This window comes from Harpia harpyja, chromosome 1, assembly GCF_026419915.1.
Source record: "Harpia harpyja isolate bHarHar1 chromosome 1, bHarHar1 primary haplotype, whole genome shotgun sequence".
Lineage (NCBI taxonomy): Eukaryota > Metazoa > Chordata > Aves > Accipitriformes > Accipitridae > Harpia > Harpia harpyja.
Genome location: NC_068940.1, coordinates 83,770,226 through 83,796,524, shown reverse-complemented (window position 1 = coordinate 83,796,524; position 26,299 = coordinate 83,770,226). Strand labels below are relative to the sequence as shown.

Here is a 26,299-nt window from a genome sequence, read left to right as displayed (position 1 = left end):
CTTCTATTCCCTATCTGATAAAAGGGAATAATGCTACATCTCCCCTGGATTGCTATGAAATTATTTTATGTTTGTGAAGCATGTGGATAGCATAGCAATAAGCAGGGCAGGAAAGCCTGTGAGATTAATATTTCTGCCTTCAAAGTAGTAAATAAGCCAGAGACTGCAAGCTGTGTGGGAATGGAAGAAAAACAACCACAAAACCAGCACAGCTGTTCTGTAGTCAAGTCTGTCCTATTCTGTTCAGTGAGCATGTCTAATCCTGTGAAGGGAACAAAGTATATGATCACGTTATGTGTTTAAAAAGTTATCATAATGTACATTTATTGGGCAAACAAATAAAAGGTTGGATAAACCCTGTTAATTCTGGACTTCCCTAGCTTTTGAGTTCTTCACTATGGAAACTTGATTTATCTCTATTTAATGTTTTTTGTGTGGCTGTTAGGAACAGATGAGTGCTAATAGATTATTTATACAGATAGGTGTGTGTAAACTGGTGGAGTGTTAAGAGCAGGAATGAATGGGATTTTGAACTTAGGCCAAAATATCATATATTCTGTCAGTATGGGTTTACTTGTGGTGATTTATGTGTGTTGGGGCTTAACAGCATGGCTGATACAGTCTTGGTCTAGCCAGGTCCACCTGGGATCAGGATGTATGTGACGGATATTTGCAGTTACTTACTGCATTCCCAGTGTATCCTCCTTCCCTGTGAGGTGTCCTCACCCTCTGAGACAGGGGAGAAGGACTGTAAAAGGTGTGTTGGTAGATTTGTTTCTTGTCTCACTACCTTGTTTCAACATAGTTTTATGTTGTTGCCAATATGTAATTGTATCTTGAATTTTCCTTTTAGGGTATATATTTTATTGGATCAAGGTGGTAACCACAGCAAAGACCCTAGTGTCAGAGTATGGCATGCTGTATCTGCAGCCACTGTTCCACTTGGGAAAACATGTTGCCTTCTACCTCAAAATATAGTGTGAAGAAAAAGACTCCATTCATATATGTGGTACCAATTTCATGGAATACCGTTAGAAAACTGCTTTCATCCAGTTTGCTCTCTGTTTTCTTTTTTAATGCTTTCCTGAAACTTGCCTTCAAGTTGTCTTCAGTGTCAGCTGAGCACACAAGCACTGGAGCAGACACTTGCCTGCCAAAAGGGAAAACAGGTTAAGAAATAGCTGTCCCTGCAGCACTGTCAGCTTTCCTGGCTATATTAATATTTAATTCAATGTGCATTGAGTACCTGCCTTGGGAAAAGAAGAGCAGCTGATGCTGCCTTTGCTTTGCCTCTACCTTCTTTTGTTTTTTTTTATAGTGAGGAGCAATGTACTGTACCTTTGTAAGTTGCTTTCCCAGTTGGTACCATAGTATTTAGTTGCTTTTGTGAGAAGGACTCTAACTTAGTTTTATGAGGGCAAGTTCTTGAAAGATTTGAACAGAAAAGACTTTGCATTTCTGTTTACTGTCTGAATGAAAATGTAGTAGAAGTTTCTCTGTGTCTGTAGCATGCGTGTGGAAAAAAATAGATGCGAAAAGTCTGCTGCACAGTTGATTCTGTTAGGTTTCCAGGATTCTGTACAAATTGCTGCTTACATTGAATTTTAGGTAGATGTGAGCAATCAGTTTTTGAAGGAGAGAACTACTGATGCAGAAGGTTATACCAGGCTGCCAACTGTCCCGGTCCTTGGGTTAGGAAGTGGAGGCAAATGACGCGTAACGCAAACTTGATCATAGTTAATGTTCATGTGTGGAGGAAATGCATTCAAATAATAACTGAAATATAAGTGGAAGAAAATGGGGTTATCCTCACAATTCATTACAAGTATATTGGAAATAAAAAGACAACTTACTGCTGTTACTAGTGATGTGACTCTGAAGTGGATGTTCTCAGAAAGCTTTTGGTGAATAGAAAAGTGCAGCTAGTGGGTGGCTGGGGTGCCAGGGCATCAGGGATGGGACCTTCAGAAGTAGCATTGGGTTTGTCTTCCTCTGGTCTGTTTTCTTTTGGTTGACTAGTTGCAAATCATAGAAATCAGTAGAAGGTGAAGGAGGCAGTACGTTTCCCACCTACTGGGTTATCTGTCACCCACAAAGGCTGGAAGACTGAACTGTGGGGAAATGATAATTCTCCTCCTTCAGCCAGCCCACACGAGGGAGTGTGCCATGCTCGGGGGCCATGACGGGTGCATCCGAGGATGGGACACTACTGCCCTGTTCACCCTGCCGGTTTTTCTAAAGCAAAATTTTTGGCTTTTCTTTAAACTTCTCCCAAGCGCTGCAGGTGCTATCACTACTCAAAAGATTTTTATTAAGTTAAAGAAGAGAATGTGTTATTCCACAAGACTGGCACTTCTCTTCAATAACAGATAACCATTAAAATGGGGGGAATCCTCCAAACTTCTTATTTGACACCAACCATCACCTGTAGTAATGGTATTTCAGCTGATATTTTGCCGGAGGCAGGCTCTTGTGCTGGGGTTAGTACTCAAAACCTGTTAGTTTTTCCAAACAAATGGCAAGGTTAGCGGATAACTTTGTTCAAGTATGTTTCCTTGGTGTTGATACAGTAAAACAAGACACAACTGGGTAATGCGGTGATGCATACTGAAGGGTGACTGGTCTGGTTTTGGCATGGTTTATTGATACAGTCCCAGAAAACTAACTGGGAGAATAGAAGAGGAATATGTACCTAGAGTGGCTAAAGATTTTACAAAAACTAGGAATAAGTCATTAAGCTAAACATAGACTTTATGCAAAATGCACTTCACTGACAGTAGCTATTCACTGGTAGAGGTGGTGTATTTTTTCATTTCATTCACTAGTTTGTTAACTATAAATTTAAGTATTGCTTGCTGTAGCTTGTGTTTTGGAAGAAACTCTGTTGTGTTGTATTTAGTGTGGTTTGCCTGTTTGAGAATGCCTTCTGCCCATGTGATACTCAGGCTATTTCCTGCAGTCAGGACACTTGCTTTCTTGAAGCCATGTAAGAATTCCTGAAAAAAGTTGTGCTAGTGCACAACCTAATCAACCAGTGCATCTTACATCATTGTAATGTTAATTCTACGTGCACAGTGTGTTTTCATAGTTTATGACTTCAGAAGAGAAGATTATACAGGACAGTTGTGGCTAGCATGAATTTTGTGTCTTAGAAGATGTGAACTTTCCGATGTATCCATATAACTCTGCAAAAGAGCACTGGAGAATGGCTCCTGAACTGGGGAGTGTTGCACAGAGAAACCATTCTGCTGTGTCGAAGGCAGCTTTTGTCCAAAACTCTCACCTTGAAAACTGCCTATATTTAGTTGGACTGTTCTGTCTGTGAGGCAGGTATTGCCAAGTAGCTTTTCAAGGAGCGCTGGATGATTTTTACCAGATGTGTTCAGAAACCAGATGTGGAAGGCAGAGTCAGTCTCCAAGTTTTTGGTGGTTAATCTAGTGCATATTTTTGCTTTGTTTATTCTGAACATAATTCCAGAAGCTGAGTTGTGCAAGCAAATCAGAGAAGCAACATGCCACTTCACTGAAAGAATGCTGCTGACTAGTAGGAAGGTGAAGAAATGCAAGAGAAAAATTCAGAGAAAATAGTGTTTCGATAGTAAAAGCAATAAATACTTATTAATTAAAAAATAACATTAATCTATGCATCGTAAACCTGCTTATCTTCTGAAGAGATTTTATGGTATATTTGCAGGGAATATAGACAACTGTGAAGTGAAAACTTAAAGTTTTGAGTCTTCAGTGAAGCTGTTTGGTAAAGTAGCTGTAATTAATAGCTGTACATGTGCATAATATGTGCTTCTTTTTGAGCTGGAAAGTGTCATTCAGTATTCTGATATGCAATGCCTTTCAGATTTATTTTCTAAACCGTTAAGCCATCTTAATCTAGAATCACCATAAAATTATATTTGAAAGGCAATGTTTTAATGTGAATAATGAGAGTAGCATTTGAGGTTCTCCCTTTAGGTTCTTCCTCTTCCCTCCAGATATTATCTTTATCGTGTTGATGGTGATATTGTCTTCACAAGGTATAAAATGATACTAAAAGTAATTAATTTACCATATACAGGATGTTAGGAAAAAAAAATTTACATTTGGTGAATATTTATATCAGTCAAGTTACCAAGGTTGTTAAATAAAATGGAGTGTAAAGGTACAAGTGTGTGTGTGCACATACGGGGCTGAAAAATCTCCTTATTTTCCATTTGTTCTGTCCACTCCTAAGTAGAAGGATATTTATTGCTGCAGTCATACAGATATTAATACACTTTTTTCCATCTGACTTTCTTTTAGCACACTGATTTATGTCAGTACATGGACAAACACCCTGGAGGGCTTCATCCAGAAAATGTGAAGGTAAGAGTCAAAAAGAGCACACATTCAAGGCAAATGCAGTAACTTTGTGTAAAATGTCCTGTCAGTTGTTTCACAGAAACTTATTATTAGCTAAAGGGAAAATTATTGGCATATGAACTATATTTTAAAATATTTTTTCTTTAAAAATAATTAAAAATGCAAATATTTGAACATTCCTACAAAAGAACTTGAGGTCTGTAAAATTCATTTAGAGGCAGAATATATGAGTAAATACTGTTACAGTGTTGGTAACCCATCCCCTCCATTCAAACATCTGCTCTTAAGACAAGACAATACTGCCCTAAAGCCCCTGAGTAAACTTGCTTTAGGCTGTCAGTGCTAGATCTTCAGTGAGGCAAGGCATTGTAAGTTTACCAAGTTTGAGGGAACTGTAATGGATTATATTAGCTGAAGGTACTGCTTTTTATATGAGCATACAAAATCTTCCCTAATCTTTTTGCTCACTTATTTTGATGAAGCACTTTCATAGCTCATCTCACTTTAAAAACAATTTTTCCTTCTAAGTTAGATACTGAGAATCATCATGCAGGAAGGAGGGAGTTTATTAGCAGGATTTAATGGAAAGATAGATTGGTAGAGGCTTGATCCAGTTACTTTCCGGGAAGTCAGCCAAATTATTTTAGCATCAAATGGAAGCCAATCAGATATGCAGAATGTGTAGTGTGTGTATAGATCACCCAGATATTCGTTACACTTGTCTTGCACTTTGACATCAGTCCCATTGTTGTTCTACTTTGGAAGTGTTTAAATCTTCACTTGTCATACTGAGAGCTTTATTCCAGTATTTAGTTTCTTGAAATTGAGAAGTTCGTGGGGAAAATAAAAAAAGTCTCCTTCCTGGAAAACTCAGAAGGCCTGTCTGGTTTAAGAAAAGAAAATATTTAAAAAAGATGAAAGAATTTTTTTTTTTCTTTTTGCAATCGCTGTTGTACATCAACTAGTTTTATAATGTAGATTGATTAATTTTCTGTGTTCTTTCACTGAAAAGTGGCATGTGCAACACATTAAGTTACATGAGAATGGCTACCATTAAAAAAAAAAAAAAAAAAAAGAAAGAAAAAGTCTTCCTTACTGCATATATTCGGCCAAACTAAAAAAAAAAAATTCTTTTTGAAAATCCATGATATGTATGCTGCAAGATAGCATCCTTGTAATGTACGACTGTCACTCAGACATTTTGCTAGCATGGACAGGGAAAGCCCATGAGTGTCCTCCCACTGCCAGCTTCACAGTGCCTGTGTGAGTGTGGCATTTAGAAACAGCCAAAGGTGGGTGAGGTGGGACCTGCTTTTTGACTACTAAAACTTTTAAGCTTCCTTCATTGCTCAGTTTCCTAAGCAGAGTTTCATGTGCTGAATGTGTGTGTTAAAACAGTGGGTTTGTGTTTCATTTCCCTGTGTAGATACTTTCACATTCGGCTCTCTGAGGTTTGGGATAAGCTAAGACTGGCTTTGAAAGTTCTTCATGCTGCTTCAGACTTGTGAAACCTACTCAAAGGCTGCAGTGCTGTATAGCTCAGGATCTAATACACAGTAGTCATTGTAGCTGTAATTGTTCCCCACTGAGAAGACATCATAATTCACATAACTGTACTTTTTCTTGGTTGTATCAGGGCCCAGTGAGCTTGTCTTTGAGGAGGATAGGCATACACTGATAATTGGGCTTGCTAATGTGTCACTCCTCTAAATCCTGAGATACCTGTCTTTTAGAACAGGAGCTGTGGAGGGAACTGCAGCAGCAGCATTTCCCCTTCAAATTTTGCTGCATGTATTCCTGTGGCTGTCTTTACCATCTAACAACAGTGTTCAGCAACACTTCTGAGGCTTATGGACACATTAGAAGTATTTGAATAGGCAAATGTAGAGTCCTGATGTACTGCTCGTTCAAGATTTTAAAGTCCAGATAGAATATTAATGAAAAGCAAACTGGGAAAAAAGGGAAAAAAATGTTGGGAAGTTGGAGCAGATGAAACTACCCTTCTTTTTCTGTTAAATAATATTAATGAAAATTGATTACATGTATTTAGTAGACTCTCTTGCCAGGCCAGCAGCAAAGGCTAGCCTTAATTCATGCAGTAATTATTAAAACCTAGCATGATGATTTGAGCTCCTACCATTTTAAAACCAAATCAGCCTGCCTAGGGTATTCAGTGAAATACCTGCTCTTAAAGCTATGAGTGAAAAATAGCTGCTTAGCTTAACAGAGTGATTTCTTCAGCTGGGAGGACAGGAATTGCAGAGAAAAGGGAACCCAGTCATATATGCTAACAACTCCCAGACCTTCACCAGCATGCAAAACTAAAAGCTTGCGCTGCCTCTTCTTACAGAGGAGATAAGATGGTTACTACATAATATCTTAATGCTTTGTTGCACTGTACTCAGTTTGTCAACTTATGTAATTGTGGTTCTGAGACTTTGCCACCTATTTTGGGTTTAGCTTCTGGACAGAGCTGTCTAACTGGAGCTACAGCTGATTTTTAAGGGTTGAGCTGAGACGTGTTAATTAGCCTTCTTTCCCTGCCAGCCCCTTCTTGCTAGAGGTCCTTCAGTAATTTCACTTTTAGCCAGACTTTTAGACAGTGTTTGTTCAGAATCACTGGTTATGTGATCCCTAAATCCATTTTAAAAAACTTCCAGTTGAGCAATTGTATTCCAGTAGCAATAAATTAGTCTCGGCTCTCTGGGGCTAACCTGTGGGATTAAGCCATTGATGCTCTCCCAGTATGACAAAAGGCCCCCTGCCTTTTAATTTTGTTCTTGAGGAAAGTACTGCCTTCTGATGGATATTCCTTTCTGGCTTGTTGCCAGTTATTATAAATAGAAAACCACATAATCACACATCCTTCTTTTTCCAAAGAATATTACATGGTAGTTCCTGTAAAACAGTACTTTATAGGATGCAGAAGCAAAGCCATTATTTACTTATGTTTTGGCTTCTATAGGACATCTTCAGCCTAATTATATTTCTGAATTTTCTCCATATTTACAAGCTAAAGACAATGCTTGTTCCTTCAGGCTTGCTTTTAGATGAAGAATTGTAAATAGAATAAAATCCAAATTACTTTCATGGACACACATATTGCTGTCCCCTTGGGTGTTGTGTTTGACATTGCCTTTCTTCGTGGTTTCGGATAGGCTATTTGCTGTCACTTAAATATTGTAAATAAAGAGTAAGCAGAATATTATAAGTATGTGGAATTATAAAGAAGAATGTCTCAATTGGCAGTTGTAGGAGTCTTGGGACAGTATGTTTAAGCAAACAAAAAATATTGCTTCCTAAAGTATTAGGGTTAGCCTTTTTAGTGGTACGTATGTATTCACACATACTGATTTTAGAATTTTGTAATTCATGTGTGGAGGCGCAAGTCTTACAAATAACATCAGGTTTTAAGCCCTTCAGAGAATTTGTGTGTAAGGCTGAGATGTTGTTTTTAAAATACCTATCCCTGAGAATGTTAAACGAAGTATCCTGGTGACATAAATGTGGTTGGGTACCTACAACATCTTTATCAGCTAGGAGGGAAATGGGCAGAAAGCAGTCGTTTCAATCCATAGATTCTCCAAACTCTGTTAGCTCCAAACACACAATTGTATACATCTTTGGTAACTAACTAGCCTGCATATCTACCATTTATTTATAACTATGTATTAATATACTGTGTACAGTATTAGAGATGAGGAGAGAAAAGGTAATCAGTTAGTAAGTCCCTGTTCAGTAGGCAGAGCCTCATCTTTGGTTTTGGAGACATCTTTCTCAGTTTTTCCGCAACTGAAGGCAAGCAATAAATCTTAAATACATTGCCCCACATATAATTATGTTTCTGTTGGAATCTACTGCTGCAGCCTTGTACATGCTTGGAGCTAAGAGTTGATTTATAGGTGTATACCATGTGGCGCTTGCCAAGCTGCAAAACGCTCTGTGGCAAACTGAGGTACAAGACTTGCTTCTGACTCTCCCTGCACTGTTCCTCCTGGCCCAGACTACTGAAATCTGTACTCCTGGCTTTCTTTCCTACAGCTGTTGCTGCCTTTAGAGATAGTTCATATTTCTTGGACTCTCAGTTGAAACATCTGGATTGCTTCCTACAGCAGGAACTCTAATGGGTCACAGCAGCTAACTGACCCTGCCAGTGATTTTTTTATGATGATCATCATTCTGATTTGTGTTCCCTTCTGGACTGGTACAGGGCCATCACCACCAGCCTTTTGACTTAACCTTCTTGGTTCTCCTGAGCCTTTGTCTGCAGCTGTCCATAAATGGGTCTTGTTTTGTAAATTCATAATTTAATTTTTAAGTATCTTTTTTTGTGCATTTCAGCATGACCTGTGAAAATATAACTATTCTTAACTTCTTTTAACCTTTGAAATATCATCTTTATTTTAACTGCATCTTTTACTCCATATTATTACATGCCCAGTAATGCAAGTAAATTCATCTTTATGTTTTGATGCATTTATTTTATAGCTGAGTCCATTTTCTGTAACTCGTATTACTGGTGGAACAAGTGGAGCACAGGCTTGCATCTGTCATGCCTTCATTGCTTGTTTGCATTCCTGCCTTAAAAATAGATCTATTAATGAAAGCTGATTTGCTTTTTAATTAGTGGTGCTGCATTGAAATAGCTGCAGTCTTTTGGGAAACGTATCCTGGTTTTTTTCCTCTCTGCCTTTTTTCCTCTACTTGCAGTGTTAGTGGTAATATTGATTTGTGTGAGCATTTGATTCAAAAAACCATTTTTGACAAAATAGAAAGACAGTTGCCTCTGACCCACTGTTCCTCAATCCATGCAACACCAGCCTGAATGACAACAGGGTTGTCAACCAGACAAGAACTGTCTCTGTCTCTTAATCACTCTCCAAATCTTTTACTTCAGGCAACTTGGAAGGCTCCTATTGTGTACTGTGACCAGAGGGAGAAGGAACTTCCAGGTTGTTCTTATTCCATCTAATATTGCTGCTCTGATTTGTTCTTCTCCCTGGGCACCTTTTTTCTTCCCAGAGCCAAAAAGTGATAAGAAGAAATAGGCAAACCCTTTTGCTGAACTTTGCATGCAGGGAACAGGAATATTCAGCCTTCTCCCAGGAGCCTTCAAGCCTTCAGCTCTTACCCATCTCAATTCTAAGCCTTCCTTGCTCCTAGGAAGCAGGGCACAGCAGTCTTCTATGCAAAATTGATGGATATTTTTGAAGCAAAACCTCAACCAACTAAGCCCTACCCCCACCACAACCTTTAAAAATGTGTTTTGTCACTGTAATGCTGAGTCAGAGAAGATAGTTGACTGTCAAGGTCACATGTAAGGTATGTGACGAAGCATGGAGTGGAATTTGGGTATTAAGTTTCCTAGAACAGCCCAATAATCTCTGTAAAAATATGCTTAAGTTTCAGCAAAAAAACTGTAACTAGTTTCAGTCTTAAAACTTCTACAAAAATAGTTTAAAAGAAACGTAACTAATAGGAATTATTGAAACATAATGGGATGCTGCAATATTTTTCTGTGCTAAATGCTCAAGAAGAGATCAGTCAACTTTATAGCACTCTAAGTTAAAAAAACAAACAAACAAACAAAAATCCCAAATCAGGTATGATAAAAGTATTGGATTTATTAAACCAAGGTTTTAATACTGGCCTCCTAAATAGGATGAAGTGCACATTGAATTGAAAATGTTAAAATACAGTGAATGTTATTTGATATAATCAGAAATCTCTGGCACTTAATCACTTGCGGTATTCGTTTATTCTTCTCCATGCTGCAGTACTGTGAATATTGTCCTTAACTAATGGTTGCAGTTTTTAAAGTTGAATCTGTTTTTGTCAGGTGAATAATTTTGGCATTTAATGAATAATGTGAAAATTAATAATCTGAGTCAAAGCCATAGGGTAGTTGTCATCCGATGTCTTTTGTAAACATAAGGATTTATCATTGAACTGATTACAGTTTTAGAATAATCTGAAGCACAAAGGGTAGGGAAGCATTCAGAACATGGAAGGATTAGGCAACTCCTGTATCCCGTCCACGTGAGGCTTGCTGCACTTGAAGTGCAGCTGCTTGAACTTTGGCAGTAGCAGAGCATTGTGTACTGTCTCTCGCTAAGCAGTAGCTCCATTCATGATTACTAAGATGTAAAACCATATTCTTGTTAGTAAAGCATAGTATCTGAAAAGTATGATAAAAATGCTTTGGTTTTTAGGTTACAGTTGTGTTATCGATGTAGGCCTCCCTGGTGTGCTTCTGTTCTCTTTCCATCGTGGGATTGTATAAATGTCTTTGGGGTGGACAAGAGGTTTGTGTTCCCTTTTTTTGTGGGAGATGTGCATTGAATCACATGGCCAGTCCTGTATCCATATGTGACAAATGTGTGATTACATGGTGCAGGGGAAGCTGTGGCATGTAAGTGCCTGTGTGTAACGAGAGGTGTCTGACCAAAAGGTTGACTGCCATAGACTTAGGTACACAGGAATCAGACAATTAAACCATGATAATACATCTACCAGCTATGATAAATTTTCATGTCTTGTTTCACCTATCATATTGACTTACTGGAGTTTGGAAAAAACACTCTTTTACTCTAAGGTGAATACCTACTATCGTGGTCCTTTTAATTTTACTGGTCGTTACTGGAAGCAAATCTAACTAATGTCATTCTTTTGAAATCTCTTTCCTACTCGCTGAAATTAGTGATGCTGCTGATGTAGAGTTGAATTAAAAATATATTTCAACAGATATGCTAAGTAGGAAGCGATGCTGTTTAATGTGGTTTGGAAGCTGCTATTTTTCATTCCTCGTTCAGTGAACAAGCAGGTGTACAGCAGACAGAATAATGTTATACCAAATTAAGGTCGTCTTTTACACATGGCATTGAGAATTGATTATTTAAATTAGACTTTTTAGTTATCAGACATTAAATATGGCATCAGCATTTCACTCTATGTCAGTCTTGTCACTTAAAGTAATGATTTGATAATATGCACAACTGTGGACAGTAAACGCAGAATCTTTATCAGTGTGTTAAAATTCATGCTAGAAGAATGTCGCTTTCATACCTAGTGTGTGCGTGTGTAATTTATTGTCTGTATGATCCGCATGGTTCACATATGGCAAAAAAACATGAAAATGTTGTAGGGATGAAGAAAACACTTTTCCCAGTGTCTTTAAAATTGGTGAGGCACCAATTGCCACGCTGACCTAGTTCAGCATGGAAGTGAATTGGTGAAAGGTAGAAAAAGATTTAATTGAATTGAATTTATTTTTACTTTTGCCATTCAGGAGAAAAATCTGAAAGACTCTTCCCCTTACTGAACATTAGCAGACAACTATAACTGATCATAAGGGGAGTGTCTTTATACTCAGTTAATTAAGCACACCTTCCTCATTGCAAATGACTGTAGTAGTACCCAGAGGGACCAGAAAATGATTAAAAGAATATCAAAGAGAGTAGAAGTTAGCAAATTAACACTTTCCAATCTCTTTCCTTTGCAGTTCTGCTGCGAAGAAGTGGAAAAATCTGTATCTTTTTTTTTAAAGTAATGATACGATGCACATTCCCAGTGCCTGTATTGTATGCATTTCTGTGTGACATTGTCTTTGGTAAGACTCTTGTGTAAGGAATGCAGGAGCAAGTTAGAAGCTTTTATAAATGCATTTTGGAGTGAATTATTTTAAAAATCTTTTGGAGAGAACTCAGTTGGTTCCAGGGAGGTGACACAGGAGAACATTTTATTAAGATAAAGCTTATTATGATCATGAAAATCATGCTGATTCAAATGGCTAACAATTTTTTATTCAGATAGGATCCTTTATTCCTAGGGATGCAAATTCATCTCAAGTCAACACTTTGTTCCTGGAATGTCTTCTTCTGACAATTTAAGCAGCAGAGTCTACAAAGCTTTGACCTAAAAAGTTCAGTATTTCCCCAGGACATTATTAGAAGTGAAAAGTTGGATTTTATCTCATTGGTATTATCCTGGTTGGGAGGAGGGAGAAGAATAGCAAACCAACAGGGATAAAAAAGATTGTGCTTGATGAGCTTTTGACATGCTAGCAGAAGTCACAGAGAGACATTTCTCATTGCTTATGTGATACTACATGTTACCAGGCAGTTTTTCTTTTGTTAATGGCTTAAACCAAAAAACTCCCAAACAATCTAGTAAACCTAAACGTTAACTGAGCATTGTGTTTGGTTCTGTTTATTTCCAAGGCTGTGAGATAGTACTGTGGGGATTTATTGCCACCTTTTGTCTTTGTAAATAGCCAATAATTCACAGAAGCCTGTAATATCCTCTGGATGATAGGGAGAAGTACACTGGTTGCAAGCATGAGGTGAGATGTCCTATGTTGGGTTTCTTTTACTGGTATTTTTAGATTTGATGGCCTATTAAGACTGAATATGATATTGATTGATGCTGAATACACGCAAGGGATTTCAGATGATTACGTAATACCCAGCTGGTGTGCTTTAATACATACAGCAAGCAGGAGCATTTGTGTTATCAGTGGTGAGTGATAATAAAGCTTGTGCAGTATTGTGTATTACTTTTCGAAAGTAACTATCCTAATACAGCAATACGAGCTTGCTATAGGACCGGCACATTAATCCAATCTTGCTTTCAGCATTCTTCTGAACTGATGTGAACTCCTGGTCCAGGTTAGCTCAGCTCCATTTGCAGCCTCTTGCTGCAGAGAGAGCAGAGCCAAGAGTTCTGTACATCTTCTATAGACAAAAAGGTTCCATGTAGCTTTCTACTTCTCTATCTAGGGCCAGGTCCTTTATTCCCACAATATAACATGTGGTAAGGGAGCTCAAATGCAGGAAATCATTCAGAAATCCCTCTGTGCCATCAGGGAGAGACTTTAAAAAGCCCCCCATGGGCCTCATTAGTCTGTCCTCTTGGGCAGCATCCTTCTTGTCATTGGGGTCCTTGATGCCTCAGCAGACACTGTGTGGAAATGGTACATTTTCTGGAGAATCTCTCTGGGCATGTTGTGAATGTCTTTCTGCTTTTCACTTACCCCAGTATCCTTTGCCAGAAACTCTCTACCATCTCTGGGAATGGAGGGCAGCTATGTGGAGTCATCTGAGCACTTCTACACAGATCACCTGTACATGAGCATCCCCCCTTACCGTTAGACTCGTCAGAGCTTTCTGAACCCAGGTCAGAAAGTGTTAACTCCCATCAGTCCCACCAGTTAGATGTGTTTTGGATGGCCTGTGTCAGTGTTTAGCTTATAAGCTCATTTGGAGAAGAGCTCAAGGTCCTATGTGACATCCAGAGGCCAACAAGATAGTAAAGCATTCTGCTGCACATGAGCCATCTTGCAGCTGTTAGATGTGTGCATGTAATGGTCTAGGTTGTACACTCACCCAGGCTCATGAAAAATACCATGAAAGCAGGGCTGTTCATCTAGGCAGCTGGCAAGTCTCTCAGGTTATTTGACATTTATACAGCCTTGTGTATGACCATGCAACTATTGAAATTACTAACATAAAAGCTCAAGAACCACAAATCTGTATGGTTTCTACCCTCACAACCAACCTGTTGAAATGCATATGGAATTTGCCATTGACTCCTTTTAGAGTTGTTCTCTGGTCTGCAGAGCTGCCATCCCGTGGCCTTGGGGAAATGGCCGTTCAGTTGCTTGTTCAAACCCCCCCTAGAAGCCCCAGGCTGAGGTTTCATAGGGATCAGAATTGAGCAAGGCAGAGGAAGGAGCAAGTAAGGTCAGAGTACAACCATGATAGGTAGTATGCTGATATCAGATTGGGTATATCGGTAAGAGGTGATGGTACCTCATCTAGTATTCATTTCCATCCTTGTGAAGGTGATGCAGATAGTCTTGAAGGGGAACGGGTTTCTTGGAGAGGGCTTTCCTCAAAGACAGGGGCGGGAACTTGACTGTGAGAAGGCAGAAGTGTTTCCTGAGGCGTCAGAAATGGTTCTTTCCAATTCATCTTTTCTTTTTGTGGAGTGGGGAACCATTGGGAATGGAGAGCCTCTTTTACTGTTCTCTCTTCCCAAGCGATCCCAAAGGCCCTGTGGTTTGCAGAATGTTCTACTGCTGGGTGTTACGCTCGTGTTTTCACTTAAATCTTTTCACATTTAATATTACCAAATAAAAACAAAGGTGAAGAGGAAAAGAGAAAGCAACAAAACAATGGCTGAGTTTATCCTGTAACAAATTCAGGGAGATTTTTTTCCCCTTCTCTTTCATGATCTTCCTCCAAGGAAGAACCAATTGACACAGTGTATGTGAGTGAATTAATTGACTGTTGTGGAAGTACTTGATGAGTCCAGCATGTCTACAAGTTTGGAATAAAACTATGTTTCAAAGCTGTCCCCAAGTGTAGATGTTTATTCTGTTTAGCGGTGAAATTGTTGGGGCTTTTTCTTAGCACATCGTGTCAAATCACTTGACTCTTTGCATTAAAGCCAAATGAAAGCCCGCATTAATAAATATATTTTGAGTTATAAAGATTACAGTACTGTAAGATAACATGATAATAGACATTTCTTTGCATGTTTATAAAAATAATGTTTGAAGTTAAATACCATTGGTTTAGCCTAGCAAACTGGTTATTTTCCCTATCTTTTTATTAAAAAAAATACTGTTTTGAAGTCATTTAATAGAATTTAATTTATATTTTAAGGCTGTAATAAAAGCCATTTCTGCTTCCTGCCCTTATTTAACCACAATTCAAAAAGGAATGTGCATGTTACTTATGGCTTTCCTGCTATTCTTTCTTTTGTTTCTGTATTTTGCTCTTAGGTTTCCTCAGCACATTGTTAGACCCAACCCTGGCAAGAAGGTGATTGATATGGCTCTTTGTGCCCTGGCTAAATAGCTAAACATACAGTGTATTGTGTCTGCACTCGGGGAAAAAATGAAATGCAATTAAATTCATTTCAACTTCAGTAACTTGACATTTCTGTTTCTTTCATGTCAGCCTTTATTCTTTTCTGTAATCAGATTTTGTAACCCTTTTTATAATGTCTCCTCACTTCAGCAGTCACTAAATAGGATACTTGTGTTGCAAGTTAATTAGAAATTCTCATGTGCCTGGGTTGACTTTTTCCAAATCTTTGGTGTGGTTTCCACATCTTCGAGAGAGCACACTTCACCAGCTGCTGAGCTGTGAGGCGTGAGGTCCATATCCACTCTTGAATCCTCCATGTTTGGTTTTGCAAAGGCTTGTTGTGTTCCCATTTGGAAACTGTAGTATTTTAAAAAATATTTCAGGCAATAGGAAGGGTCTGTACATTAGGAGAGTTTTTTCAAAACTCCAAAGAACACTCCTGGGAAACGATAGTTCACCCTTTGTGTTGACAAAATCCATGAGGGTAACACAGCCTTTCACAGCAGGTGCCAATAAGAATGCAGGAGAATGATGGGAGGGGAGATGAAAAGGGGAGGACAAAAGATCTCCATCATCCAGCTCTTTGTTCATAACTGTAAATTACAGAAATACACAATATCAATGCTTAGCTCTAGGGAAAGCATTTGTAGATTCCAGTGAAGGGTTGAAAGAAATACGGGGGATGAGTTAGGCTCCTATCTAAATTTACGTTAAAGACTATTATAAGTAGGTTTCAAAAGTCACCTTTAGGTTCAGTGAGAATTATTATTTCCTAATTAAAAATACATAAGCAACTCCCAATAAAAAAAACTTTGAAGGAGAAAACCTATCATACTTGCAGATTTCCATGGGTACACAGGCATTATTTTTATACTATTAATTTCTTCTTTGTTTTAGCTCCAGTGTCCCATCCCCCAGCCTTATCTCCCCATCCCTATCCACCCTGTACTGTTGTTTCCTATAATTAGTGAAGATACACATCTGTCTGCAGGCTACCACCTAATCTCTAAGGCCATATGGGTAAATGGAATATAATTATAATTTGGTAGAAATTGAGCCTTCTGCACATGGTTGTATTGCTCTTGTTCTTCTTAAAGCAGGCAAACTGAATCTCTGATATAGTAGGGCTTGGAGGCTGGGGTTAGTCCTTGCAAAGTACATATTTTTTAGATGGAAATCTTGTTGTGTTAAATTTGGGTGGGAATTATGCCAGTTTGGGAGGAATTCTGACACAATGTTACCACAATATGCAAGCACCCTGCATATTGTGAAGAAATCACCTGTGGTTATATGCAAAATATTAACAGAGGTCATTTTTTTGTCCCCCTCTTTTTCAGTTATTTTTATTTCAGTTGCTGCGAGGACTGTCTTACATCCACCAGCGTTACATTTTGCACAGGGACCTGAAACCACAGAATCTTCTGATCAGTGACACGGGGGAGTTAAAGCTGGCAGACTTTGGTAGGCAAGCAGTTAATTACAAGTCTCTTATAATGTTGTAGGAATGTCAGACAGATGGTTCCATTGATTTCTCTTCCCCCCACCCTATTCCTTAGACACACCTTCTTCATTGTAGATAATTGCACATTTTTCTCCTGAGCGAAGAAATTGATTATGGTCAACAAAATGCTTGATTAAAAGGGAACAAGTGAAAAACAAATATATACTCCAGTTCTCACAAGGAAGATAATGCTGAAAATATTTCAGTTTTATTTACTGTGAGACCTCTGAACTAGAATTCAACACCTTTAAAAAGAAAAGAAAAAAAAACCAGAGAGACACCGGAGGAAATACAGACTATATGAAGAGCACAGTCACTTTATGGAAGCAGCTCTAGGGTTGTGGGGATCTGGATTAACTTTCATTAAATGGTCATTGAAAGAGACTGAAGGACACAACAATAAATAAGCCTTCTAAAGAGTAAAGGACACTAGGATCACATGGACTGCATTCAGTATCCCTTAGTCCCTTATGGGGAAGCCTTATGCGGAGTATAAAGCCATGGGAAATAGTCCACTGAAATGTTAGCTTTTATGCCTTTTTTTTTAATTTTAATTTTTTAAAGCCACTTTCTAGTGGCTACACCGGGGCAAGTACTCTTTCCTCTGAAAACTATTGTGAATGCAGATGTGGAAAATAGCAATATTTTTCTTCAGTGGTTTTTACAAAATGTTGTAGGAATTTCTTTCTCTCCTGTAGGTCAACTTCTCAGCTACTGATTCCAGCAGAACTTCTGAAGTAAGCTGAAAATGTGACCTATCAGCTTTTTAAAAATGTCTTTTATTTTTATGACTGCTATCCACATCGGGCTTCACATTTCATGCAGTAGCAGTAATGAGGGAGCCTTATGTGCTAATTGGCAATTTCACTGTTAATGTAGTCATGGTTTTTTGTCTTTTAATTAGCATTACTGCAATTAACAGCTCAGTGTGTATTTGCTATGCTGGAGGAGGGAACAGGACTTCAGGTGGATGCAGTCCCCAAGAACTTGATTGGCCTTTGAATTGTAAGGCAGTTAGAGAAATAGTATTGGAAAATTATTATCTGGTTTTACATACCATTTTCTGTGGCTGTTTTGCAAAACATGGAAGGTGCCAGAAGTGTTTTAAAGATACGCTTAAAAAAAGCATTCCTGCACGTTGCATTTTACTGTGAGATTTCATCTCTTAAGTACATAAAACAGGTGAATCATTAAGAGTTTTTGTAGTGAAATATGAGTTAGTCCTCTGTTGAAGGTGCTGCGCTGTTTGAGATGACTAGTTTTGTTGTATCATTTATATATATGTATAAAACCCTATGAACTTGTCTGACTTCCAAGTGTCCCCACGTAAGTCCTTTAAGAGACTGTGATAATGGTGCTCTGGCTTTGGTGGATACTGAAAACTCTGTAGATGATCTTACAAACTCTTTTGTATGTAAAATGTTTCATAGGGTGGGGGGGTCTTTGGCAGGGGGTTGTTGCTGAAGCTGTATGGCTTTTGTGGCTGGGGAGAGGGAGGCTGCATACTTTTCAGATGTGTTTCTAAGAAAACAAAAAGCCCCACCTTTCACCAGCACTATTAAATGCCTTGCTGGAGGTGTGAACCGATCAATGAAATGTCCGGCTCAGATGTAGGTTGACCTCTTTCTGGTTGTATTGCCTGGTATTGCCATAAAGCAGAGAAAAGGGTGGAACATTCGTGTTTGCCTTGCTGTAATGGGAAATGTAACTATGACTTCTGATGAAATTGCTGCCTCTTTGTGGCACTAGGCTAAATATCCCAGTGATGACATCAAAGGCAGGATTTTCCCAGCTTTGTGTTGGTGGGAATTTAAGGTTGACCATTCTATATTATTTTGAGAGAGAGACTAGAGATGTATAAGTACAACCAAAAAAGAAATACCCAGTAGTAGACCTATGAATGTGTAATATTGTGGAGAAGATTTTTTTTCTCTTGTAAGTTTGTCCTGACCTAACAGAAATATCTGCATAATCTACTCTTAGACACTGGGAGAAGATTATATATCTCCTTTTTTTTTTTTTTTATTACAGCTAGATTTTGTTTCATGGCTCATGACCTCATAAAATTGAAAACCAGATGGGTTAAATTTCTCTTCGGAGAACCAAGATGAAAAATTAGAAGTGATGAGGTTGAAGTCTGAAGGGTCATGACCTCTTTCACTAGAGACATGAGAAATGAGAGCACACCCACGTGCTCTCTGCATGCACCCCTGTGCATATTTACTTATTTAAACACTGTACTATTATAGCCCATCTTCCACCTTCCCAGTATGAAAGACTCTTCTTAAACAAGATGTAAAATACAGTCCTGCTTCTTTTTATGTTTTTCTTCCACAAATGACTAACTTGCAATACTGCGCTTGGAAAGGAAGTTGGTTTAGATTGTATATCTGATTAATTACATGAGAAGGAGTATGGAAATTAGAGATGGGTGTTTTGCTTTCAAATGCACTCAAGGCAGGAGGGAACCTATCAAGAAATTAGTTTCTGTCAGAGATAGGATTGACTTTGCTAGCGCAATAAATAAAAAATGCTAGAGCAAAGGCCTTTTAGTCTCTAAGGACAAGACCTTCAGATTTTGGTTTCGTAAGTTTACAAAAAATCAACAGCGTGGCCAAAGCTTTTCATCTGGCGTTGGGCTTATTTAATCTCCTCAGTGTAGGATATCAAATACTTAAAAGCAGGCTGTAGTGGATCATAGTTCTTGAATAAACAAGGTAAAGAAAGGCTATTCATGCCTGCCAGTGCATTGCACTGTGGCTGAAGTGGAATCTTTGAATAACTGTAGGCATGTGTTTTTCTACAGCAGGGCTCCCAGACATAGATACTCCACTGTGTGGGAGCGTCTTTGTTCAGTCAAACAGTGGTTTGCTTTTCTATTCATTGTGCTGTAGCTGCTAGGAAATGAACGTTTATGAGAAGACTCAGCAGTCAAATGAAAAGAGAGAACAGAACATAGAGGCTTTATCAAATTAAAAATGGATGAGCTATAAAAAATGGCTTTCTTGAGAAGATATAATAGGGGAGGCTACATCTTGAATAATTGTTGCTATGAAAAACAGTCCTTGAACTCCATTCCTGCATTGTTTTTTCAATACAATTAAAATTCCAGAGGAAATTAAAGTATATTAGGAATTCTCCTTATGAAATGAAGTGCAAAAATTATTTTTGATCCTGTGTTGTGAATTTGGCTAACTGTCTACAGGTTTGTTTATTTTCCCCTGCATGTATGTCTGTCTTGAGTAGAAATAAAGTATTATAAACCTTTAATGAGTAACACCATAAGCAATTACAAACTTAAATGAATAGAGCCTTGTACTTGGTGCTAGTTAACACACAGACTGGGCTGCATAGCTGTTCCTTAGCCTTTGGTTAGTAGTTTCTTCACTGTAACTTTTCTTTGCGCTGTATAGAGATGCATTTGTTTGGCCTTTGGACGTGTATTGACTTAAAAAAAGAAAATCTTTGAGCCTTTGTTTAGAAAAGTCATTTATCTTAACTATAAACGGTGTCAAATGGCTGTACGGCAGTGGATAGGGGCATGAACTCAAAGATCAAACACTAAGAATATCTTTTTTTCAAGTGTTAGTTGTGATCAGGTGATTAGTAATGTAAGCAAAGTAGTTATCTAAGCAAATATGTGATTTGTATTCACATTGAACATATTATAATCAGTGCTATATGTCATTTCAGTGATCCCTTATTTTCAAAATGTCACTTTGAACCTCTAAGAAATACGTGCCAAAGACTATAGGAGCAAACATAGGTGAAAACATCAGAGGAACAGACAAGCTCTGCCAGACATATTATCTTTGTCTCTGCATGAAGGTGCTTCTGCGTGGCCACAGGCAGAAGGGTCCAAGGTGTTGGAAAGGTTTAGATGGTAGCAACAGAAGCTTTATGAGGAGATTAAGGCATATGGGAGGAAAATGTGTTGAGGTGTAGGAGGAGGTTGGCAACAACAGGGTGTTGAGGAGGCAAAGGTAAGATGCTAGAAGAGCGTGAGGGAGAAAAGCAGTAAGTGGTTGTGGAATATGTAGGCTCATTGCTAAGTGGGACAGGTGATTTAGTCACAGCAGACTCTGATAAGGCTGAGGTGCTCCATTACTTCCTTGTCTTGGTCTTCATGAATAAGATCTCACAAGACTTTGTTCTCAGAGATGCAGTTCAAGGGAGGAAAGGGGTGAGTGGAAGAGAATTGAGTCAGGGATCTTCTGAGAAATCTTGACCCATGCAAGCTCATGGGTCCAGGCAGGAGGCCTCCTGAGGGTACTGGGCAAGCTGACTGATGTCATTGTCAGGCTGCTCCCTATCACCTTTGAAAGGCTGTGTAGACTGGGGGAGGTCCCCAATAACTGGAGAAAGGTTAATGTTGTACCCATTTTCAAGAAGGGCAAGAAGGAAGGTCTGGCGTACTACAGGTTGGTCAACCACTATCCCTGGAAAAATGATGGAGTGAGTCTGCTTGGAAGTAATTCCTGTACATGTGAAGAAAGTGTTTGCCAGTTTTAATCAAGGTAAATCATGTTTGATCCATGGGATTGCCTTCTGTAATGAAATGACTAGCTCTGCAGTCTCCCAGTACCTAAGAGAGGGTTACCAAGAGTAATGGTGGTGCCTAGCAGGAAGGTGCTCTTTACTGAGGTGCACAGTGGGAGAATGAGGGATAATGGTCATAAGTTGAAACAGAACTAGGTATAAGGATGGAAATGTTCATGATGAGCCTCGGAGCAGCCCAGAGAAGCGGTGAAATCTCCATTTGCTTCACTGACTGGACAAAGCCTTGAGCAATCTGGTAGGTTGGATGAGGCAAATTCTCCTTCTTGTATGGTTCTGTGACTCAGTGTATACTATGCCTTTTTTGTTTTGTTTTGTTTTTAGTGATTGAGTATTGGCATTTAGCTATTGTGTATACTGATATAAATCAAGATTGGCTAATCAGTTATGTTTGCTTCCAGATTATCACACTTAATAAACTCCAGCACAAAGTCCCTAAATAGCTGATAACAATCAGGTAGGAGGTGGGTCCCACCTTCCATGTGGGACTTCCCTGGAAAGATTTACTCTTTTTGTGCCTTGTTTCTTATTCTCTGTCCCAAAACATCCACTAGCAGCCTAATATTGTGACTTTTCCAGGGACAATGTGGACCTTTAATCTGATCACGGTATGGTTACTGTTACATATCCTTTAGTTAGAATAATTTTGTGCTTTCTGGGTTGAAAAATACATAGTTATACTTGTTATTAGAAATTTTTGGATAAAACATTTACATAGCTTTTGAGGGTAGGCACACTGACATCACCTTTCGATGCACTGAGAAAATCCTCAGGGCACGGGTGTAGAGAACAAAACATTTAAACTTGACTAGCATGTGAGGCAGTGGTAGTGCTTCTGAGGCTGTAAGAGAAACTGGCCAAATTACTCATAGGGCCCTTGTCCTGCTTTATCTGTGAGCTGATCAACCTGCTGCTGGGGATTATATTTCAGGGGATTGCTTGTTTGTGAAACTTCCCTGCAGCTGCCCTTCCCGTTTGTCTTTTCTGCTAGGCCTGCAATAGAAGTGAACTGCACAAAGTGAGTGGATGAGAAGTTTGAAGACCTGTTTGGTCTCTCTGTTTTGGATTGTGCAGTTATTTTAAGTGCAAGGACCTTCTGTGTAGTCACATCTTTTAGTTGGGATGCCATTCTTTTTAGTATATACACTGACTTTTTCTCTATGTCATGGCTCCAAGACACAGTGTATGACTATGCAGGCACCTGAGAAGCAGAAGTGCACAATATGATTTCAACGTATGAAACAGCAGGTCTAGAAGTTACTGTTAGCTTGACTATAATTTGCAAGGACAGGAAAATTTCCTGATTGATAATTTTTTTTTTTTTTTTAATGACTTGTATAGAAATTTCCCCCTCCCCCCATTCCCTGCCCCAATTTTTGTTAGTTTTGGTCCTTTAAAAAAATCTTCACACTGCAGTAACACCACAGTGAATTACAGTGTTGCAAGGTGAGCTAAGAGCAGCATCAGGAACTTAGTGCTTTAATGCTTTAGTGCTTGTTCCTGCAGAGAGTTGCTCTTTCTCATCTGTAGGAGTGGGCTTTGGAAAGATAAACAGCGTGAGAATCTTCAAGGAAATATCTTTGCTTTTCTCTCCCAAATAACACTGATTTCTGTCAGCTTTTTGTCACCTTCGGATCTCCTTGGATGAGTAAGGAGCTGCAGGAGGTCTGCATTATGGTGGAAGTCCTGCCTTAAGCTTTCGAAGTTTTCTTAATATAAAGCCCTGTGATGTAGTAAAAGAAAGAATCAAGTAAGTGTGATTGAACCATGCATCCTTCTAGATACATAAGGTGATTAATAATAGATAGCAGGAGCAAAGAGGCTTGAGGTTTGTAATAAAGAGAATTATACTCAATGGAGTTGTGGTTTAAAACTAGTACTGCTAGCTGAGTATTAAAGAGGATGTTTCCATGAATTTCCATATAGATTTTTCTGTGGGGAGCATGTCAGGGATATGTCACGAGGGACAAGACTATTGCTGTATAGTTTACTGTTAAAATGATTAAAGCTATGTTGACAACTTGGAAAAAAATTAGTTCTTTTTTTACAGTAAGAATCCCGTAAGGAATTTCTTTATAATGTACCATATAAGATTTGTATGAAAGGTTGGATAGCATGAAAGATTGCTTGCATGGATAACTGCTATGTTTTTATGTGTAAATGCTCCACAGTGTATCAGTTCTTGAAGATGCTGGTATAAGGAGTTGTCACAGCACCTGAAGAGCTGGTATTTTATATTGTCGGTGATGCTTGATGAAACTGTTTGCAAAACTCCTCCGCAAGCTTCTCTAGTTAATGTAGGCTGGCTACCTATGATCTTCCTGGCTTCAAGCGAGCTTGAGGACCAGCGGGCCATGGCGCTGCAGCCGCCCGGCAGTGGGGGTGAGCTGTAGGAGCGGCCTGGGTCACTTCTGAGGCAGCTGACCCACAGCGGGCTCCTGCTGCCTCCACAGCAGGTCTTGTCGGGGCCGTAGAAGTGGTGGAAGCTGTCTGGATTTTTGTTATCAGAGGCTGCTGCTGATAAAGAGAACCGGCTTACCCCAAATGTAGGTCCACAGACCCCTCTAATACCCTGTCTGAATTGACCAGAGAAAGAAAAAAGGCATTTCTTTCCCATATTCCTGTGGGAGGTTGCTGTTACCCCAGGTGCAGCCTGTTCCCCTCTGAACAGGCCTTTGAAATCTGAAGAATTTGTTCTTGTACCCCGGAGGAAGGTCAGTAATGGGTTTCTTTCAGGGCTCTGTTTGTATTAAATATCAAGAAATGAAGATGACTTCAGTGATGATGTTGTAAGTTGGAAAAGAGGAAGTGGGAACCTGGAAAGTGAAACCTGAACTGCTCAAACTTGAGTTAGCTTGCAGGTCTTTATAAAAGACAGTTATTTCTGTAATTAACTGTAAATACAGCATTTTCTGTTGAGAGCAGAAGCTGGTAGTGCAGTTCACGGTGGCAGCTGGGCTGGAGGTCTGGAGCAGCAGAGCAGACTGTGTGTATTTGTCCTAGCATAACCTCGAATGCACACTATCAAGTCAGTGAAGAAAGCCCTTGCCGTCCCCGTTGCTTTCTAGATCCAGGGAAAGGGAGGCCAAAGCTCAGGAGCGGAGCTGATAGGTAGCTAGGGAACCTTCAAATCTTTTCTCTTGGAGGAAGGATTAAAGCCGTAGGCTGCGAATGCTGTGGGTACTGTGGACCCAGAGACCCACAGCAGGCTGCTGTGTTAGTTATTTGCTTTCCCAGGATGACGGGCTTTCCCTCCACCCTGAGATGTTCCTTCTCATTTTCTAACAGTATAACTGGCCGCTGTCAGGGAGTAGCCAAAGCTGCCTCCTTCCCCTCCCCTCCCAGGAGCCAGGGCTTCATCTGCTGTGCTCGTGACCTTCTCTCATCTTGCCCAGAAGAGATCTGTGGTGGAGGGGGAGAAGAGATGTGTAGGTGGCAGGAAATCTCAAGTGACAGCAGTGCAGAGGGGTAGGTTTGATTTCTGGCATTTGGGCTAAAGAATTCCTCTGTGCATTGTTTCAGAGAAGAAGGTGTAGGAGAGACTGTGGTCTAGTGCCGTTGCAGATGCTTCTTGCTTCTCATATCTGTTTGGTTTCCATTGTGTACCTCAGTCTAATTTGCTTCATAGATCTGATGGTTTTATTGAGGTATCAGGTGAATCTAAATAAATAATTGCCATTGTGAGAGTTCATGCAGAAAAAATACCTTATGGACAGAAATTGGGTTTGATATATTTGATACAGGTTTGCTATCTGGAGACAGCACTTTGCAAAAGCTGTGACGTTCAGTTTTGTTCAACTAAGACTTTAACTTCCCTCTACTAGTAGTAAATACAAAATAGAGCCACACACTGAATTTTTGGCCATGTCAGTCTTCACTGATTGCTTTTTGACAGTTGAAATTAAAATTTCTTAAATATACCAGCCTTTTCAGCTATTACTAAAGTAGATGCTGTAACTTAAGCCCTTCCCACCAAGAAGCACTGTGCAGGATTATTGACTGATCAGGAAAATTTTTTAAAATATTTTTGTTTTTTAAACCATTAAGGAGCTGGAGATTGGCGTGACTCACCAGATGGGTCCCCTGTTAAACACATCTCAGATTACTTAAGGTTCAATCCAGTTTCCCATTGTTACAAGATAGTTACATTGAGCCTTTAAAAAGGGAGAAAGCATCTTAATTATCCATTAAGGGCAATAAAGGAAGTTGGTTATGACACTATTAAAACAACTGTAATGAAAAATCTGTTTCAGTGTTTTGTACTTAAGAACATCATGGGATTTAGATGTCATCTGTACTGCAGCTAGCTCAATGCTGACTGTGGTCTTGCATTATTACCACAATCGTAATTTTTTTCATTGTCTTGTATTCCCCACCTAAGTGTCAACCAGGCTGTTATGTGATTATTGCACAAAAAACATGGAGAACTGTGATCTGCTGTCTGTACAAGAGACATCCATCCATCCAAATGAATCTGTAAATGTATTTAAAATCTGGGCAGCAATGACAAAGGTTTTTTTAATTGAAAAAAAGCCTTACTCAGCCACGTGACTATGTTCTCCTATCAGTTTTTTATTGAGAACATTTTCTCTTCCTACACATCTTGCTTCTTTTATAGCCCTAGCCTTTTGACTACTGTGGCTACAAGCCCCTGTATTTAAAATATTGAACTTCCTTTAAAACTTTATTGTTCTGAAGCTTCTTTGCTTGTTTCTGATACAGCAGTTACGGGGGAAAACAATGACTATGGTCATGGTGAAGTTTTCAAATATAGCCATCCTGGTTGATGCCATAGTACCATCCATCTTTGCTTTTGTGGTCTGATTATGGTTTTGTTTAATGTTTCCTTAATTAAGAGAACATACTATATTACATAGTGAGAAAATTATGCCAAATTTTAAAATCGTTTTAGTTTCATTAATGTGTTAATAGTTATGCAGATTTATTTTACACCTGAAATAATCAGCTGTGTGGAAATTAAAGGATAACTGGAAAACAGCGTGGGATAAAGAAG

At 39.0% G+C, this 26,299-nt stretch overlaps 1 protein-coding gene across 5 annotated transcripts in view; it reads left to right on the top strand.

The window, feature by feature from the left end:
* CDK14 (cyclin dependent kinase 14) overlaps positions 1-26,299 on the top strand; it is a 330,724-nt gene that overhangs the window by 152,650 nt on the left and 151,775 nt on the right. For all 5 annotated transcript variants that reach the window (XM_052802555.1, XM_052802583.1, XM_052802574.1 and 2 more), the window contains 2 exons: positions 4,294-4,356; positions 16,565-16,688. In XM_052802555.1, coding sequence (XP_052658515.1) covers positions 4,294-4,356; positions 16,565-16,688 — 187 coding nt within the window. The remainder of the gene's footprint in view (positions 1-4,293; positions 4,357-16,564; positions 16,689-26,299) is intronic.